Source organism: Salvelinus namaycush, chromosome 20 (genome assembly GCF_016432855.1).
Source record: "Salvelinus namaycush isolate Seneca chromosome 20, SaNama_1.0, whole genome shotgun sequence".
In the NCBI taxonomy this organism is placed as follows: domain Eukaryota; kingdom Metazoa; phylum Chordata; class Actinopteri; order Salmoniformes; family Salmonidae; genus Salvelinus; species Salvelinus namaycush.
Window position 1 is genome coordinate 27,108,186 of NC_052326.1, and position 16,153 is coordinate 27,124,338.

The 16,153-nt window shown below is 45.2% G+C and overlaps 1 protein-coding gene and 1 pseudogene across 1 annotated transcript; one reads left to right on the top strand and one right to left on the bottom strand.

Annotated features, from left to right (window-relative positions):
* Window positions 1–1,342: 1,342 nt before the first annotated feature.
* On the bottom strand, window positions 1,343–6,254 carry LOC120064733 (annotated as a pseudogene).
* A 4,440-nt stretch (window positions 6,255–10,694) lies between these two features.
* LOC120065172 (RNA-binding protein 15-like) lies at window positions 10,695–15,777 on the top strand. Its single transcript, XM_039015953.1, has one exon. The coding sequence runs from the start codon at window positions 10,823–10,825 to the stop codon at window positions 13,334–13,336; it is 2,514 nt and encodes an 837-aa protein (XP_038871881.1). The 5' UTR covers window positions 10,695–10,822; the 3' UTR covers window positions 13,337–15,777.
* The last annotated feature ends 376 nt before the right edge of the window (window positions 15,778–16,153 follow it).

Consider the following 16,153-nt stretch of genomic DNA (forward strand, 5'->3'; position numbering starts at 1 on the left):
CACCCCAGCCTGAGGGTTTCATCAAGGATCTCTCTGTACTTTGCTCCGTTCATCTTTCCCTCGATCCTGACTAGTCTCCCAGTCCCTGCCGCTGAAAAACATTCCACAGCATGATGCTGCCACCACCTTGCTTCACCGTAGAGATGGTGCCAGGCTTCCTCCAGACGTGACCCTTGGCATTTAGGCTTCTGTCTGACCACTCTACCATAAAGGCCTGACTGGTGGAGTGCTCCCATCTCCACAGAGGAACTCTGGAGCTCTGTCAGAGTGACCATCGGGTACTTGGTCACCTCCCTGCCCAAGGCCCTTCCCTGAGATTGCTCAGTTTGGCCGGGCAGCCAGCTCTAGGAAGAGTCTTGGTGGTTCCAAACTTCTTCAATTTAAGAATTAATGGAGGCCACTGTGTTCTTGGGGACCTTCAATGCTGCATACATTTTTTGGTACCCTTCCCCAGATCTGTGCCTCGACACAATCCTGTCTCGGAGCTCTACGGACAATTCCTTCGGCTTCATGGCTTGGTATTTTCTCTGACATGTACTGTCAACTGTGGGACCTTATATAGACAGGTGTGTGCCTTTCCAAATCATGTCCAATCAATTGAATTTACCACAGGTGGACTCCAACCAAGTTGTAGAAACATCTCAAGGATGATCAATCGGAACAGGATGCACCGGAGCTCAATTTTGAGTCTCATAGCAAAGGGTCTGAATACTTACATCTGTTTTTAATTTTTAATACATTTGCACACATTTCTAAAAAACAGTTTTTGCTTTGTCATTATGGGGTATTGTGCATAGATTGATGAGGACAATAATAAGTTACAGCCTTTGAATAAGGCTGTAACTTAAAATGTGGAAAAAGTCTGAATTCTTTCCGAATGCACTGTATAGATACTCACATTCAGTTTCACTTAATGCCAATGTAAATATGATTTTCTCTACATTCCCCTAAACTGTGTCTGCAATAAGCAAAGCAGAGCAGAATGAGAATACTGCTGCCTGGCCTCTAGACCAGAACATACTGCATGTCCAGCACTGAATACACTCCATTAGGTATAGATACACACCACTGTAATATCTCAGACACCTGACCATGTGGTTCCTTGTCAAAGCAGCCCCTGCTGCAGTAAACTCTAACATCTGGGTCTGTTGGAGAGGGGGAGAGGGGTGTCCTGTGACTAGGGTCACTCATAGCGTGAGGGTGGAGGTGTTTTGGGCAGCGCTGCAGCTACCTCTGGTGGTGAGACTCTGTAGGGTTAAATGTGAGTTGGCCTGTAGGAGGGTGATCGTTAGGGGTTTCAGGGGCAGGCTAGGGGCAGGAACATGAAGAGGATAGACAGTGATCATGAGTCGGACTCAGGGACAGTGGGGGTGACGGAGGTGGTGGGGCCGATGGTGTTCTGGTAGCCCGTCCGGTAGCAGCTGTTGGCGGACAAGGAGTTGGGGTTCTCCAGGGGTTTGGTGCCTGGGGGGACTAGGTAGGCTTGGGACGGGGGCTTGGGCAAAGGTGTCTCTCTTGGGTTCTTGCCCAGGATGAAGTGCGTCTCGTCCACCTCCTCCAGGTTGGAGATGTCCTTCATCATGCTCTTGCGGTAGGAGACGGACAACTTGTTGGAGCCATCAGACATCAGGTTGAAGTTGCGGGCGATGAATACGATGGGGAGAGGAAGCATGGCCACCACGATGAGGGAGAAGCACATGGCCAATGCCCAGGGAGGGTAGCTCTGGAAACGCTCCGGAGCCTATAGAGAGAGAAACAATGGAAATAAGGTGAAAAATAAATACTCCTGGTGCTGACTTCAAACTCTGTAACAAGGCTAGTACACAAAATGTCAAGTGTCTATATGAAACTTTTCACTGTTTTCCAACAGGTTGACTGACCAGTTCCTCCACCCATGCATTGTACCCTGGCGGGCTGATGGCCATCTCAATGACAGTAGCCATAATGAGAACGATGAGACAACAAGGGGAGACGTACTTCCACATGTAGAAATAGAAGGCATGGGGCCGGAAACCCAACATATCCTCCAGGTCCTGCATAAACCTGACACACACATACAGGTGGGTTCAAAATAGGTCCAGACAAATCCTTCAGTTTACAGTATTCACATGTTCCTTGACTCTTTCTCTTCACCCTCTTATCCAACTTTCCTCTTAAATCATATGAAAACACACATTGCAATATCAGTGATGATCAGTGTGTTCACTTTTCAAAGCTACCTCTCACACTATGCGGCTCTCTGGGGAGACGCCATCCTGTACCTCTTGGTGCAGTAGATCCAGGCCACCGACACATTCTCTAGGATGACCACGACAGTGAGTGGCAGACCAGCGGAGTAGTCATCAAACATGGTGACAAAGTAGTTCCCAGAGCGCTGGACGAAGAGCAGGCCACAGAAAAAAGCTATGATACAGCAGCACACGGAAAACAGATAAACAGATACAACTACACTTTATGGAACAACGCAGACTATGAAAAGACACACACACACGCGCACACACACACAGGCAAACACACGCATACACACACGCTAACATGCACTCTACGCACATGTACATTGTAATGTTGTAGTATTGTTGTATTGTGGTATTATACACAGTGGTATAAAGTACTTACTGTAAGTAAAAATACATTAAAGTACTACTTAAGTCGTTTTTTGGGGTATCTGTACTTTACTTTACTATTTATACTTATTTTACTTCACTACACTCCTAAAGAAAATAACATACTTTTTACTCCATACATTTTCCCTGACACCTAAAAGTACTCGTTACATTTTGAATGCTTATCAAGAGAACATCCCTGGTCATCCCTACTGCCTCTGATCTGGTGGACTCACTAACACACATGTTTCGTTTGTAAATTATTTCTGAGTGTGGCCCTGGCTATCCGTAAATTTAAAAAACAAGAAAATGGTGCAGTCTGTCTTGCTTAATATAAGGAATTTGAAATGATTTACACTTTTACTTTTGATACTTAAGTATATTTGAGCAGTTACATTTACTTTTGATACTTAAGAATATTTTAAACCAAATACTTTTAGACTTTTACTCAAGTATTATGCACTTTCACTTGAGTCATTTTCTATTAATTAAGGTATCTTTACTTTTACTGAAGTATGACAATTGGGTACTTTTCCCACCACTGATGATACATTTTGTATTGTAGATATGTAGTGGTCGTGTAGTGTTGTAATAATGTGTTGTATGATGTACTGTTTTATTATTTCATTGTTTTGTGTAACTGCCTTAATCTTGTTTGGATCCAAGGAAGGGTAGCTGCTGCCTTGGCAGGAACTAATGGGGATCCTTAATAAATACAAATACAGATACAGAGACAGAGAAATAGACAGAGGGTATTGGAGCAAGTTGAGGTAGCTAAAAGCGTTAGTCTGAAAGTGTGCAGTGTCTGCAGCTTTTATATAACTTCTTCCTCACAGGTGAATTGGTAGTGGAGTTGAATAACCTTCACATTATGTAAAACTTTTTTGTCTCCTTGGATGACAAAGTCTTTACTGTATGTATGCAACATTGCTTTTATTGCTATTACTTTGTAATCAGCCCTGAAAGGACTACAACAATAGAACAAAAAACGAGTCATCCTTAAAAATCTCAGAATTTGTGAGTCTTATCTAGTTCCCCACTCTGTCTCGGTGAAAAGTGCTGAATTTGTGTATGAAACTATGATAGATGAGAATGGGAGAGCCACAGTTGTTTTTAGGGCTGACCTGTGAAGAGCTCTTTCTGGATCTTGTAGGTGTCGAGGACGGGCGTGGTGATGCCTGTCATGGTGCCGATCATACTGCCCAGGCCCAGGTTGATGAGCATGAAGAAGAACATGACGAACCAGAAGGGAGAGGCCGGGAAATGAGTCATGGCCTCTGAAGGCAATGAAGGCCAAGCCTGTACCCTGCACTGACTGCAGAGAGAGAGGGATGGATATAGAGAGAAAGAAAAGAGTGAAGGAGAGAGGGAGCAAAAGAGGACCAAGAGATTGTGATAGAGAGGGAGAGGGGACAGAAGAGACAAAAAGGAGTTTAATAAATACAGCATAAGGATGACTAGAAAAAGCCTAGTTGGTATGGTGTTGTGAAGATCATATTCAGACCCAGTTTGGATGATGTAGAGCTCACAGCCCAGACAAACAGACCCACTGCACCTTGTTGAGCTTATCCTCCAGGACACAAGGGTCCAGGCCCAGCTCGGCGAAGCTGCCCTCCTTCACCGTCTTGATGACACCGTACATCTCAGTGTAGTCTACGGTGGACAGCTGGGAGAAGTTCACGTGTGGCGGAATGAGGTCATGACTCAGCACGTTAGAGTTCAGGTAGCCAATGATCTTCTCTGCATTTCTGAAGGGACCACAGCGAATCATGTTAGTGCACAAGATGAAACGTACTGCAGAAGTCCTGACTCTGATCACAGAGAGGGCATGATAATAAATGTATGGCGTGAGCAAAGAGTGGTGTCATTCTGGATTAGACATCTTACATTTTCTCCACTATCACTAGGGGAGAGTGGGGTAAGTTGAGCCATTTTTTACATTCAGCATCACTCCATCAAGGGAAATATAGTTTTCTTTCTAACAAAAATACCTGCATATATTTTAGAATGTTGTGTATATTGTTTGGATGTGCCAATTCGTAGGTAAGTTCTCCGCATTTCAGGCTACTAAGCCCATGAAACTGGTCTGCGAGATTCTTGATATGTTTAGCAAGCTCAGACTCCATGTCATCAGATAAGACCTTGTGTGCCTCTGCTACTCTGTCACAGCCTCTCTTTTGCACAGGTACAGGTATCGTTTTTTCTGTTGTTGTCAATGTACCTCTTCAATGTCATTCAGTCAATTTTTTCATCCCTTGCTCCTGCTCGAATGGACTTCTTCCTTTCTCTCTTGGCTGCTCTCTCAAGAACCTCAAGGGGGGCGATACCCCTGTCCTTTTTATGTCTGTATGCACAGGATATGAAGATGTCTTCTCTGTAACAATAAAATGCACTTGAGTTCATACGCAAGACACATTGCAAAAATACTATCAGTTTTATGCATAAAACTGACAAAATGAAATCATCGTTTGTATGGGGTATGGTAGCCATTGGCTCAACTTACTCCAAGGCAAACATTTTGACTATATTAACCCACACAGCTACAGGGATGCACTTTCATGCTAGGTTTAGGACCTCATATGGTAGCTTATAAAGACCCCAACTGATGTATAAAACAATCTTAAAAATATATACTTTGGTTTAGATATAAGTTATTGTGTCATGATGCTTGTAACACAATACATTCATTTGACTTTGTGAAAACCAGTTTTCTGTTTTTTGGACCTAACTTGCATACCACTTTTCCCATGTGGTTTCTTCATTCAGACTCCATGAAATTATGACCTCTTCCTAAATATTTGGTCACATGATTCATTTTGTGTATGGTTTCCTAGAAACAAGGGTGGCTCAACTTACCCCTTTGACTCAACTTACCCCACTCTCCCCTACTAGATGGCCGATAGGGCAGTTGATTTGAACTCACTCTATGTCACACTTCTCATTCATAAGGTTTGCCTTGAAGCCCAGCACGGCGAACACCACCAGAGTAGCCAGGATGGAGGTGACAAAGTTGATAAAGGAGACGAGCACTGCGTCAAAGTGGCAGTTGTTGTCTATCTTGTTGTAGCTGGAGAAGGCGATGACTCCACCGAAGCCCAGGCCAAGGGCAAAAAACACCTGTGTGGCTGCCTCCCTCCACACCTGGGGCTCCAGCATCTTCTCCAGCTTGAACACACAATAACACACTGATGGACTGGTTGGGGCCTGTAAGTAAGCATTTCACTGTAAGGTCTACCTACACCTGTTGTATTCGGCGCACGTGACAAATAAACGTTGATTTAATCTCTCTTTTGACGAACATATCAATACTGTTTCAAGGACAGCTTTTTTCCATCTACGTAACATTGCAAAAATCTGAAACTTTCTGTCCAAAAATGATGCAGAAAAATTAATCCATGTTTTTGTTACTTCTAGGTTAGACTACTGCAATGCTCTACTTTCCGTCTAAATAAACTTCAGTTAGTGCTAAATACGACTGCTACAATCCTGACTAGAACCAAAAAATGTGATCATATTACTCCAGTGCTAGCCTCCCAACACTGGCTTCCTGTTAAGGCAAGGGCTGATTTCAAGGTTTTACTGCTAACCTACAAATCATTACATGGGCTTGCTCCTACCTACGTATCTTTCCCATTTGGTCCTGCCGTACATACCTACACGTACGCTACGGTCACAAGACGCAGGCCTCCTAATTGTCCCTAGAATTTCTTAGCAAACAGCTGGAGGCAGGGCTTTCTCCTATAGAGCTCCATTTTTATGGAATGGTCTGCCTACCCATGTGAGAGACGCAGACTTGGTCTCAACCTTTAAGTCTTTACTGAAGACTCATCTCTTCAGTGGGTCATATGATTGAGTGTAGTCTGGCCCAGGAGTGTGAAGGTGAACGGAAAGGCTATGGAGCAACGAACCGCCCTTGCTGTCTCTGCCTGACCGGTTCCCCTCTCTCCACTGTGATTCTCTGCCTCTAACCCTATTACAGGGGCTGAGTCACTGGCTTACTGGTGCTCTTCCATGCCGTCCCTAGGAGGGGTGCGTCACTTGAGTAGGTTGAGTCACTGACGTGATCTTCCTGTCTGGGTTGGCGCCCCCCCTTGGCTTGTGCCGTGGCGGAGATCTTTGTGGGCTATACTCGGCCTTGTCTCAGGATGGTAAGTTGGTGGTTGAAGGTATCCCTCTAGTGGTGTGGGGCTGTGCTTTGGCAAAGTGGGTGGGGTTATATCCTGCCTGTTTGGCCCTGTCCGGGGGTATCATCGGATGGGGCCACAGTGTCTCCTGACCCTTCCTGTCTCAGCCTCCAGTATTTATGCTGCAGTAGTTTATGTGTCGGGGGGCTAGGGTCAGTCTGTTATATCTGGAGTACTTCTCCTGTCTTATCCGATGTCCTGTGTGAATTTAAGTATGCTCTCTCTAATTCTCTCTTTCTTTCTTTCTCTCTCTCGGAGGACCTGAGCCCTAGGATCATGCCTCAGGACTACCTGGCATGATGACTCCTTGCTGTCCCCAGTCCACCTGGCCGTGCTGCTGCTCCAGTTTCAACTGTTCTGCATGCGGCTATGGAACACTGCCCTGTTCACCGGACCTGCTACCTGTCCCACACCTGCTGTTTTCAACTCTCTAGAGACAGCAGGAGCGGTAGAGATACTCTCAATGATCGGCTATGAAAAGCCAACTGACATTTACTCCTGAGGTGCTGACCTGTTGCACCCTCGACAACTACTGTGATTATTATTATTTGACTATGCTGGTCATTTATGAACATTTAAACATCTTGGCCATGTTCTGTTATAATCTCCACCCGGCACAGCCAGAAGAGGACTGGCCACCCCTCATAGCCTGGTTCCTCTCTAGGTTTCTTCCTAGGTTTTGGCCTTTCTAGGGAGTTTTTCCTAGCCACCGTGCTGCTACACCTGCATTGCTTGCTGTTTGAGGTTTTAGGCTGGGTTTCTGTACAGCACTTTGATATATCAGTTGATGTAAGAAGGGCTATATATAAATCAATTTTATTAATTATGGACTACAAAGGGAAACACAGCCGCGAGCTGCCCAGTGACGCAAACCTACCAGACGAGCTAAATGCCTTTTATGCTCGCTTTGAGGCAAGCCACACTGAAGCATCCATGAGCGCACCAGCTGTTCCAGACGACTGTGTGACCATGCTCCCCGTAGCCGATGTGAGCAAGACCTTTAAACAGGTCAACATTCATAAAGCCGCGGGGCCAGACGGATTACCAGGACGTGTACTCAAAACATTGCGTGGACCAACTGGCAAGTGTCTTCACTGACATTTTCAACCTCTCCCTGACCGAGTCTGTAATACATACATGTTTCAAACAGACCACCATAGTCCCTGTGCCCAAGAAAGCGACGGTAACCTGCCTAAATGATTATCGCCCCGTAGCACTCATGTCGGTAGCCATGAAGTGCTTTGAAAGCCTGGTCATGGCTCACATCAACACCATCATGCCGGAAGCCCTAGACCCACTCCAATTCGCATACTGCCCCAACAGATCCACAGATGACGCAATCTCAATCGCACTCCACACTGCCCTTTCCCACCTGAACAAAAGGAACACCTTTGTGATAATGCTGTTCATTGACTACAACTCAGCGTTCAACACCATAGTGCCCACAAAGCTCATCACTAAGCTAAGGACCCTGGGACTAAACACCTCCCTCTGAAACTGGATCCTGGACTTCCTGATGGGCCGCCCGCAGGTAGGCAACAACACCGATGCCACGCTGATCCGCAACACTGGGGTCACTCAGGAGTGCGTGCTTAGTCCCCTCCTGTACTCCCTGTTCACCAACAACTGTGTGGCCAAGCACGACTCCAACACCATCATTAAGTTTGCTGATGACACAATAGTGTCAGCCTGAACAACCTGATCACCGACAACGATAAGACAGCCTATAGGGAGGAGTTCACAGACAACAACCTCTCCCTCAATGTGAGCAAGATAAAGGAGCTGATCATAGACTACAGGAAAAGTAGGGACGAACAGGCCCCCATTAATATAGACGGGGCTGAAGTGGAGCGGGTCGAGAGTTACAAGTTCCTTGGTGTCCACATCACCAACGAACTATCATGGTCCAAACACACAGACAAATGTTAAGAGGGCACGACAACACCTTTTCTCCCTTAGGAGACTGAAAAGATTTGGCATGGGTTCCCAGAACCTCAAAAAGTTATACAGCTGCACCGTGAAGAGCACCCTGACCGGTTTCATCACCGCCTGGTATGGCAACTGCTCAGAATCTGACCATAAGTCACTACAGAGGGTAGTGCGTACGGCCCAATACATCACTGGGGCCAAGTTTCCTGACATCCAGGACCTATATACTAGGTGTCAAAGACTCCAGTCGCCCAAGTCATAGACTGTTCTCTCTGCTACCGCACGGCAAGCGGTACCGGAGCGCCAAGTCTAGGACCAAAAGGCTCCTTAACAGCTTCTACCCCCAAGCCATAAGACTGCTGAACAATTTTTATCAAATAGCCATCCTGAATATTTATATTGACTCTACCCCCCTTTGTTTTTCCACTGCTGCTACTCACTGTTTATTATCTATGCATAGGCACTTTATAAATTACCTCGACTAACCTGTACCCCCGCACATTGACTCGGTATCGGTACCCCCTGTATATAGCCTTGTTATTGTTATGTAATTTTATTGTGTTACTTTATGAAATATATATTTTACTTTAGTTTATTTAGTAAGTATTTTCTTAACTCTATTTCTTGAACTGCATTGTTGGTTAAGGGCTAGTAATTATTTCACGGTAAGGTCTACACTTGTTGTATTCGGCGCATGTGACAAAGAAAAATGTATTTGTTGCTCCTAGACAATAACAGCACTTACAGTTGACCGCGGCAGCTCTAGCAGGGCAAACATTCTATGAACTGACTTAGAAAGGTGGCATCCTATGACGGTGCCATGTTGAAAGTCATTGAGCTCTTCAATAAGACCATTCTACTACCAATGTTTGTCTATGGAGATTGCATGGCTGTGCGCTCGATTTTATACACCTGTCAGCAACAGGTGTGGCTGAAATAGCCAAATCCACTAATTTGAAGGGGTGTCCATACTTATGAATATATATCGTGTAGAACTAACGTGACAGAAAAGAGTGTATCATTGTTCCAAGAGTTTATGATGACCAAGATCCTACCTGTCCAGAGCAAAGACAGCTTCAATTAATTGTTAGTGTTTCCCATTTACCAGAACTCAAATCAGTTGTAAGTAAAGTACAAGCCACATATTTGTTACCTATTAGCAAGGCTTTAAACCTAAAACGCTGGTCATGTTCTTCTTTTTTTATTTACTCTGACTTGATTTGATTTGTTTGTCTTTAGATGCTTATTTTTCTATAATCAGATGCTTATCAACAGTCTTTTTGGCCAACAGTAAGCATCTCTGATTTGGCTTTTGACAAGAGGAAAGCAAATTCATTGCAATCCATTCCGCCTGTCTTACAAAAGCCCTGTGCTCATTCATACATAAAGGCATCACTGTCTCCATCACAGGAGACATCTATGCTTTAAGGCATATTCTTGATAATTTTTTAGCAATTAAGTATTAGTCAATGTATGTTTGCCTTGGTATACTCAAGAAATTACAAGGAGGCCTACGCCCTCAGGTGCCATAGCACTGTATCAGAGGAACCACTCTGCCCCCTAGTGGTTAATGTGCCTCTCACATCCACCTGTTATTCATAGCAAAATGAGTAGTACTGCATTTGTATCTGTGTGCTTTGACTTACAAATCACATGTGTATTTGACTAGTGAATGAAAGGGGGTAGATACTGTATCTCCAAAGGCCTGTAAGATAGCTGTGCTGCCCTGCCTACCTATCTTATCCTCCTTGTTCAGCTGCTGTGATTGAGGCATCTGTCTGGCTGTAATTAGGGCAGATGACACCGTTTTGAATGGGTTTCCTCTTTTCCACCCGCTGCTCATCGTCACTCTATGTCTCGCTAACTGGCAGAGTGCCAGTCTCTGGTGACCCATTTTGTGTAGAGTGACATGTGTGGAACCAATCCTTTTTCTCTACGCAAGCCGCATTCCACCAATCACCACAGCTGGGCGGGACTTCCAATGCAGCCCTTCAACATGGCGCCTACGAGGAAGTGAGCTGCATTTAAAACAAATGTTTATACTTAGGGACAAGTACAGTGAGTAGTAAGTTTAAAATATATCATTTTCAAGACGGTAACTGCAAAATGAAAGGCAAAGATAGGTCGCCCGTGAAAAAGCGCTCGCGTATTCTGGAAGATATCCGAGAACGGGGAGGAAGTCACCCAACAAGTAACGTTAAGAAAATGGGATCTTTCTCTGCAGGTGACAACAACGGGAATGGTTCTGTCAAAAGTGGTGTTTCGGTAAGACGGAGTTTACCATCTGAAAAGAGAGACAGTCGAGATGTATACTGCCATGTGTCCAGTCGAACTGAGAGTAACCACGGATATGCTAACACAACTGGTTCGAGTAGCAAGTTACACATTAGCCTTGCTCTGGACCCTACCACAAGGAGCAATTCTCGCGGGGAACTGCGGCCTCTTCCGAGCAACGGAAGTGAGTACAAGACTCTAAAAATTGGCGAACTGGGTTCTCAGTTAAGCGACGAAGAAATTGAAGATGGATTATTTCACGAATTTAAGAAATTTGGGGACGTGAGTGTCAAAATAAGCCGAGTTAACGACGAAAGGGTGGCATTTGTGGATTTCAGAAGGCCGGAAAACGCCAAGGCGGCCAAGCACGCACGCGGCAAGTTGGTGCTCTATGATCGCCCTCTAAAGATTGAGGCGGTGTGCACGAACCGGCGTAGGAGCCGCTCACCCATCGAAAAAGATCCATATGTGGGAGTTGCAGGGCACAGACATTTGCATGTCCAAAGATCAATTTCACCAACGGGGCTAGGATATAGAGACTTCAGACTGCAGCAGTTAGCCCTGGGTCGTCTCCCCCCTCCTCCCTCCCCCCCACCCCTCTCTAGAGAACTGGAAAGAGAGATGGAATTTTCGATCTATGAAGCCAGGGCCCGGCCACCCTTCATCCCTGACTGTGCAGCTTTCCACGAGGAGGACCTCTTATCACCTGAAAATGATCAGCGGGCCAACAGGACGTTGTTTCTTGGCAATCTCAACATCTCAGTGAAAGAGAATGACTTGAGAAGGGCGTTTAACAGGTTTGGGGTGATCACAGAGGTGGACATCAAGCGGACATCCGCTCGCGGACAGAACTGCACTTATGGATTTCTAAAGTTTGAGAACCTGGACATGGCTCACCGTGCTAAGATCACCATGTCAGGCAAAGTGGTGTGTCACAACCCTATCAAAATTGGCTATGGCAAAGCGACCCCCACATCCAGGCTGTGGGTGGGGGGTCTTGGACACTGGGTCCCCCTTGCTGCCCTGGCCAGGGAGTTTGACCGCTTTGGCACCATCAGGTCTATAGACTACAGGAAGGGGGACATGTGGGCCTACATTCAGTATGAAAGTCTGGATGCTTCCCAGGCCGCCTGCTCCCACATGCATGGCTTCCCTCTGGGTGGTCCTGAGAGGAGACTTAGGGTGGACTTTGCCGACACAGAGCTCCGCTACCAGCAACATTACCTGCAGCCTCACTTTGACCTAGTGGCAGACTCCTTTGTCCACCGGCCAACCCCCGAGGCCATCAGGGTCAGAGAGAGGAGTCCTCCACCCACACTCTGCTTCAGAGAAAGGGAACTGTACACTGCTGACTGGGCTGGCCTAGCGGTCCGAGAGCGGGTGAGAGGGGCAGCCTTTGAGCCCCCGGAGCACCTAGAAAGGCGTTCACGGGAACCCTGGTCTCTGGAGCGGGAGCTGCAGAGCCGAGACCAGGTCCGAAAACGACGCCTCTTGGAGGACGGGCGGCGCCCTGACCGCTCACCGGACAGCAGCAAACATGTGCGTCGTCGCCACGGCACCTCTATGGAGCGGAGCCCTGGTGGCAGCTGCCAGGACGGGGTGCGCTACAGCCCTCCACACTCTGACAGACCCTCCCCCGGCGGAGAGCAGCGGAGCAGCCTGGACCATGGCCCCGGGGACAAGAGACTGCGGACGCTCAGCCCAGCAGAGCCAGAACAGGACCGCAAATGCAAAGCCAGTGACTCCTGTAAGAGACCTGTAAAGAGGGAGGACCGCTCTGACCACCTCTCCTCCTCCAGGTCTAGCCTGCAGTCCGAGCAAGGGGCCGGGGGGCAGAAGCTGTGCCAGGCCTGGCAGGGCGTGCTCCTGCTGAAGAACAGCAGCTTCCCCACCTCCATGCATCTGCTGGAGGGGGACCTAGCTGTGGCAGCCGGACTACTGGTGGAGGGTTCCACTGGTAGCCAGGTGTCCCAGCTGAAGATCACCCAACGCCTGCGTCTGGACCAGCCCAAGCTGGACGAGGTGTCCCGTCGCATCAAAACTGCTGGCCCCAACGGCTACTCTATCCTTCTAGCTGTGCCAGGGAGCTCCGAGGAGGGTCTTCAGGACGTGGGGAGCTCCACCGAGAGGCCTCTGAAGAATCTGGTCTCCTACCTGAAGCAGAAGCAAGCGGCCGGCGTCATCAGTCTGCCCGTGGGCGGCAGCCGTGACAAGGACGGCGCAGGAGTTCTTCACGCTTTCCCCCCCTGTGATTTTTCACAGCATTTCTTGGATGCCTCAGCTAAAGCCCTTGCCAAAACCGAAGAAGACTACCTGGTTATGGTCATTGTCAGAGGAGCGTCATAAAATGAGAAAAAATAGAAAATCATTAATGTCTTGTGTGATGTATTGGTAGAACTATGGCACATACACACCCACACTGTGTTACATGATTTAGCTGTCTTTCTGTCTTGCAACAAGTAGAACTTCTTGGCAGAAAACAATGCTATACTGAGAGTAATTTGGTAATCAACAATAACAAGCCTTTCATATATTTGAAGTTGTCAGCTCAGCATGCATTAACCTATAGCTTGCGTTACATTCTGTTGGTGGTTTACTTTTAATGGGAATGATTTAAATGTCAAGAAGTGGATACATTTAATTGAAATGGTTAAGTCAAAGTAGATTCACCTTTTCTATTTGCTCAACTAAGCTATTTAAATCATCAATCTGTAGAGTAAATTATGTGTTTTTGTAAATCACAACTAGGCCTACATTGATTGCTTTTAATATGGAAAAAATCTGACTTCCATTGTATTTGCTTTGTGAAGTCTTGTTTGCTATTCATTGCAGTAGAACATAAAAGGATATAAAGATTAATCTGAGACCTGAAAAAACTAAGTGTATTTCAGTCATCTCCTCTCAGTACATTTACTCAAAACTGGTTATAAATCAACCATGCCATGATTTAGGAGCCATGTGAAGGTGTGTGTACTTATATAGCTTTAAGACAATACAATTTATCTTTTATACAGGTAAATTGTCTGATTTTGAAAGGTATGTCAATGCATTGCCAATTTTACTTGTAAATTATTGAAGTCTGCTTTTGTACATCAATAAGAGTATACCTGTCTCTCTTGTCAAGCAACTGTTTAAAAGGGCATGAAAGGTTTTGAAATTCAGTTACTTACATCAAAGCTTACCTGGAATATCCTCAAATTGAAAATGTATGTTTGATGTCTTACTTATTGATATGTATAATTGGGACAATTTTACAATTTATAATCGTAAAGCGCTAACATTTTCACCTGCTGTTGTCAGTGTATCTTGGCTTGGCACCAATAGCACCCACAGTTTAAATCTGAATTTTCAATGTTGGAAACAATATTTTGTATGAAACATTTCAAGATAATCTAGAATATCAGAGTTATCGATGTGTTACAATGTGTTGCATTGCCCTGCTGGCGTTAGAATATTGGTAAAAAAACAACAATAGTAAATGGTAAAAAATAACTTTTTTGGCTATATTAGCATAAATCCAGAATGGTTTTGATTGTCTACAAGTCTATGCTCTTTGGTTTCATCTAATAGAGGTGATGCCACATAAATTCCATAGAGGGTATTATTTTTGAGTAAACAAGAAATACCACCATTTCCCTGTGCCACTGAGGTCATTGAGGTCCGGAAGTTCTCCTGGTTTGCATTATGAGTTATTTCTAACAATCTGCCCCACAGTTAAATGGTTGAGTCAAGTTTAGGTTTTCTTTCACTCAAAAAGATAGAAATCAAGCATACAAACCAAATGACAATGGCCCTTCATGGCAGTAATGTGTCCCTTGATGACTTCCCCTTTTGGTTCTGAGAGAACTGTCTAGATAAGAAGTGAAACCATTAGAAACTTTTCTAGCTTTCCAGAGAGCTATGTGGAGCCATTTCTAATACAGTCCTATCAGTTTCACAAAAGTGAGTCAAACTCCTTTCCTTCGGTCCTTGTTATCTAAATGGAATTTATCCAATGTGTTAAATCAGTTATGTCAAAGTTATGACTCAGGATTGAAAAAGGATACCTTTCTTTTTGCTCTCAAGGACAAAGAGTATGTGTGTGTGTATATATAGATTTTAACACTGAGTTTAGCTTAACGATATACTTTTTCAAATTCTGTTTTAGAGTTAAACTAAAGATAAGGCTGTTGACTGGCATTAGGCCTAATATGTATAAACATTTCTCAATACTACAGTTAAAGTTAATTTAGATAATTAGTGATTTTCAATTTGGCTTTTGCAATCATTGCCAACTTTATACTTGGGGAACTCAGTAGTGCTGTTGATGCCAGAGCCATTTGCTTTTTCTTAGGAATCGAAGTGTATTGACCCCCCCCCCCCCCCCCCCCCCCAAAAAATGTATGTATTTTTAGTTACATTTCTTGTATAAAATGATTACTGTATGTATGCTATGGACACTTCAGATTTGAGCAAGGGATACCAGCATGGATAACACCACCGTACTACCATTGGACACTGGGAAACACCATATGCAAAAATACCCCAGAATGCACAGGGGCAAGGGTCCTTTGCACAGTGTCCCTTTATGCATTTCACTGAATTGACTGCTCTTAAGTTGTGCTAATGCTTTGTGATGCCAGTTCCCGTGTTTTAAATGGAAAATTTGCTTGATGCTGTGTACACCTGATTTCTGGAGAAAAAAATGGAAACCACCATTGCACGTACGCCTAAAACACAAAGTGCAGCTTGCATTTTATAGGTTTTGTTTCGGTATCAATAAATTTTGTTTTTCGTGGGGAAACAAATATTTCTGCCCTGGAAGACAACTTTTTTTCAACCTTTTCCATTGTGTTGCGACGGAATTGTCTTTTGCACTTAAAACACGTAAAGGCCCCGTCTGTTTGAAAAATGGGAGCACCTTTTCAGACCATAGAGGAAAGAAAGTGAGAGCAAGGCAACACACTTCTCAAATCTTTGTGTTGACTTTGCTCACCATTGTTGACCCCCTCCTTTTCAAAGATTTGCTGATGTTCCATTTGTTAATGCCTAAATTAGGCCCTCCCTTTTACCTGGCCACCATTTCTGTGCCTTTGCTGAGGCGTCCCTAGTGTTCCCTTGGAAGAGGGGAGTGAGGGCCTACTCCTGTGTCATCTCTGGTTCTCGTAGCTGGAGGGGCAGGAG

Coding starts and splice junctions, on each gene's coding strand:
- LOC120065172 (XM_039015953.1), top strand. CDS start 10,823: ATGAAAGGCAAAGATAGGTCGCCCGTGAAAAAGCGCTCGCGTATTCTG.